The sequence below is a fragment of the Calidris pugnax genome, unplaced genomic scaffold (genome assembly GCF_001431845.1).
Source record: "Calidris pugnax isolate Ruff unplaced genomic scaffold, ASM143184v1 scaffold347, whole genome shotgun sequence".
NCBI classification, from domain to species: domain Eukaryota; kingdom Metazoa; phylum Chordata; class Aves; order Charadriiformes; family Scolopacidae; genus Calidris; species Calidris pugnax.
The window spans coordinates 462,304-466,765 of NW_015091298.1; the positions used below are offsets into that span (position 1 = coordinate 462,304).

A 4,462-nucleotide genomic window follows, 5' to 3' on the forward strand; every position below is an offset into this window, starting at 1 on the left:
TGGGGCACATGCCAAAGGGGACATGTTGTCCCCCAAACCCTCACATCGTCCCCAGAAACGGAGGATGGGGCACCACCCCCAACCCCACACCCATCCCAGTTCCTCCACACTACTGGGGAACAGAACCTGGGGAAACTGAGGCACATGGTCCATCCCTTTCCCTCTGGGGATGGGTTGGGGCACGTGGCAAAGGGGACACGTTGGACCCCAAACCCTCACATCGTCCCCAGAAATGGAGGATGGGGCACCAACCCCAACCCCACACCCATCCCAGTTCCTCCACACTACTGGGGACCACAGACTGGGGAAACTGAGGCACATGGTCCATCCCTTTCCCTTCTGGGGACGGGTTGGGGCACGTGGCAAAGGGGACACATTGGACCCCAAACCCTCACATTGTCCCCAGAAACAGAGGATGGGGCACCAGCCCTGACCCCACACCTGTCCCAGTTCCTCCACACTACTGGGGAAACTGAGGCACATGGTCCATCCCTTTCCCTCTGGGGATGGGGCACGTGGCAAAGGGGACACGTTGGCCCCCAAACCCTCACATTGTCCCCAGAAACAGAGGATGGGGCACCAGCCCTGACCCTGCACCCATCCCAGTTCCTCCACACTACTGGGGACCACAGCCTGGGGAAACTGAGTCACATGGTCCATCCCTTTCCCTTCTGGGGGCGGGTTGGGGCACATGGCAAAGGGCACACGTTGGACCCCAAACCCTCACATCGTCCCCAGAAACGGAGGATGGGGCACCAGCCCCGACCCTGCACCCATCCCAGTTCCTTCACACTACTGGGGACCACAGCCTGGGGAAACTGAGTCACATGGGCCATCCCTTTCCCTTCTGGGGAACCACAACCTGGGGAAACTGAGGCACATGGGCCATCCCTTTCCCTTCTGGGGACGGGTTGGGGCACATGCCAAAGGGGACATGTTGGCCCCCAAACCCTCACATCGTCCCCAGAAACGGAGGACGTGGCATCAGCCCTGACCCCACACCCATCGCAGTTCCTCCACACTACTGGGGACCACAGCCCGGGGAAACTGAGGCACACGGTCCATCCCTTTCCCTTCTGGGAACGGGTTGGGGCACGTGGCAAAGGGGATGTGTTGGCCCCAAAACCCTCACATCATCCCCAGAAACGGAGGATGGGGCACCAACCCCAACCCCACACCCATCCCAGTTCCTCCACACTACTGGGAACCACAGCCTGGGGAAACTGAGGCACACGGTCCATCCCTTTCCCTTCTGGGACTGGGGTACGTGCCAAAGGGGACACGTTGGCCCCCAAACCCTCACATCGTCCCCAGAAACAGAGGATGGGGCACCAGCCCTGACCCCACACCCATCCCAGTTCCTCCACACTACTGGGGAACAGAACCTGGGGAAACTGAGGCACACGGTCCATCCCTTTCCCTTCTGGGGATTGGGCACGTGCCAAAGGGGATGCGTTGGCCCCCAAACCCTCACATCGTCCCCAGAAACAGAGGATGGGGCACCAGCCCTGACCCCACACCTATCCCAGTTCCTCCACACTACTGAGGCACATGGTCCATCCCTTTCCCTTCTGGGGACCACAGCCTGGGGAAACTGAGGCACATGGGCCATCCCTTTCCCTCTGGGGATGGGGCACGTGCCAAAGGGGACACGTTGGCCCCCAAACCCTCACATCGTCCCCAGAAACGGAGGATGGGGCACCAACCCCAACCCCACACCCATCCCAGTTCCTCCACACTACTGGGGAACAGAACCTGGGGAAACTGAGGCACACGGTCCATCCCTTTCCCTTCTGGGAACGGGTTGGGGCACGTGGCAAAGGGGATGTGTTGGCCCCAAAACCCTCACATCATCCCCAGAAACGGAGGATGGGGCACCAACCCCAACCCCACACCCATCCCAGTTCCTCCACACTACTGGGGACCACAGCCTGGGGAAACTGAGGCACATGGTCCATCTCTTTTCCTTTTGGGGTTGGGGCATGTGGCAAAGGGGACACGTTGGCCCCCAAACCCTCACATCGTCCCCAGAAACAGAGGATGGGGCACCAGCCCCGACCCCACACCCATCCCAGTTCCTCCACACTACTGGGGACCACAGCCTGGGGAAACTGAGGCACACGGTCCATCCCTTTCCCTTCTGGGGATTGGGCACGTGCCAAAGGGGATGCGTTGGCCCCCAAACCCTCACATCGTCCCCAGAAACAGAGGATGGGGCACCAGCCCTGACCCCACACCTATCCCAGTTCCTCCACACTACTGAGGCACATGGTCCATCCCTTTCCCTTCTGGGGACCACAGCCTGGGGAAACTGAGGCACATGGTCCATCCCTTTCCCTTCTGGGGATGGGGCACATGCCAAAGGGGACATGTTGTCCCCCAAACCCTCACACCATCCCCAGAAACGGAGGATGGGGCACCAACCCCAACCCTGCACCCATCCCAGTTCCTCTACACTACTGGGGACCACAACCTGGGGAAACTGAGGCACATGGTCCATCCCTTTCCCTTCTGGGAACGGGTTGGGGCACGTGGTAAAGGGGATGTGTTGGCCCCCAAACCCTCACATCAGCCCCAGAAACGGAGGATGGGGCAGCCCTGACCCCACACCCATCCCAGTTCCTCCACACTACTGGGGACCACAGCCTGGGGAAACTGAGGCACATGGTCCATCCCTTTCCCTTCTGGGGACCACAGCCTGGGGAAACTGAGGCACATGGTCCATCCCTTTCCCTTCTGGGGACCACAGCCTGGGGAAACTGAGGCACATGGTCCATCCCTTTCCCTTCTGGGGACCACAGCCTGGGGAAACTGAGGCACATGGTCCATCCCTTTCCCTTCTGGGGACCACAGCCTGGGGAAACTGAGGCACATGGTCCATCCCTTTCCCTTCTGGGGATGGGGCACATGCCAAAGGGGACATGTTGTCCCCCAAACCCTCACACCATCCCCAGAAACGGAGGATGGGGCACCAACCCCAACCCTGCACCCATCCCAGTTCCTCTACACTACTGGGGACCACAACCTGGGGAAACTGAGGCACATGGTCCATCCCTTTCCCTTCTGGGAACGGGTTGGGGCACGTGGTAAAGGGGATGTGTTGGCCCCCAAACCCTCACATCAGCCCCAGAAACGGAGTATGGGGCAGCCCTGACCCCACACCCATCCCAGTTCCTCCACACTACTGGGGACCACAGCCTGGGGAAACTGAAGCACATGGTCCATCCCTTTCCCTCTGGGAAACTGAGGCACATGGTCCATCACATCACAACCTGGGGAAACTGAAGCACATGGTCCATCTCTTTCCCTCTGGGGATGGGGCACATGCTAAAGGGGACACGTTGGCCCCCAAACCCTCACATCATCCCCAGAAACAGAGGATGGGGCACCAGCCCCAACCCCACACCCATCCCAGTTCCTCTACACTACTGGGGACCACAGCCTGGGGAAACTGAGGCACATGGTCCATCCCTTTCCCTTCTGGGGACCACAACCAGGGGAAACTGAGGCACATGGTCCATCCCTTTCCCTTCTGGGGATGGGTTGGGGCATGTGGCAAAGGGGACACGTTGGACCCCAAACCCTCACATCGTCCCCAGAAATGGAGGATGGGGCACCAGCCCCGACCCCACACCCATCCCAGTGTGCCAAGACCAGTTCCACCACATTACTGGTCCACATGGACATGTGGAGGCTGACACGCACCTCATGAGCATCCCCAAGGGATGCTCAACCATCATTAACACCCCCCCCTCACCCCCCAAGGGTTAAGGAAGGGGGCAGTGTTAGGTGTGGAGCCCCCAGCCCCATACCTGCACATGCTGGACTTGCGGGAGCTGGAGCTGCTGGGTGAAGATGGGGGGGTCTGGTAGGACCAGCTGTAGTCAGAGCCCTTCAGGTCCTTGATCACCTGCAGGAAAGATGGGATTTAAACGCACCAAAAAGATGCTCCCCCCACTCTCCCCTACCCTCCCGGGCTCCCCCACTGACCTGCTCGCTGGCGGGGGGCAGCTTGTGGGGCTCGGCGGTGAGGACCACCAGGTCCTCGATGATGCCCTGCAGGTGGGTGATCTCCCCGAGCATGGTGAGCTCCCCGTTCTGCAGCCAGACAAAGGGGGAGCATCAGCTCCGCAGACTGTCTTGGGTGTCTTCTTATCCGTGTGTTGTCCTGAAGCAATGACAAAGCAGCAGGGTTGTGAAGCCCTTTGCCTGTTCCAAGGATTCCAAGGATTGTGTAGGAGTAAGTTCCTTGCATAGTAGGGGAAGAAAATGTGGACACCCTCCAACTTGAGGATTTGCATGAAGGCAGCTCTACAGGAAGGATGTGGAGGGGAGGGAAGAGAGAAAGGAGACAGAGAAAACGTGTGAAAAGAGGCCGAGGGCCGGGGCGTGCACCCCCGCCTCCCTGCCACCCCCCCCGGGGCTGTGCCAGCACCCCCCTTTCTCTGGGGGGGGGGGGGGG

General features: G+C 60.2%; 1 protein-coding gene across 1 annotated transcript in view; it reads right to left on the bottom strand.

Annotated features, from left to right (window-relative positions):
• The window catches only part of MTSS1L (metastasis suppressor 1-like), a 16,549-nt gene that overhangs the window by 4,803 nt on the left and 7,284 nt on the right, over positions 1-4,462 (bottom strand). The window contains exons 6-7 of the mRNA XM_014960756.1: positions 3,991-4,098; positions 3,758-3,910 (exon numbers count right to left, since the gene is read on the bottom strand). Of these exons, the coding sequence (XP_014816242.1) occupies positions 3,758-3,910; positions 3,991-4,098 (261 nt within the window). The remainder of the gene's footprint in view (positions 1-3,757; positions 3,911-3,990; positions 4,099-4,462) is intronic.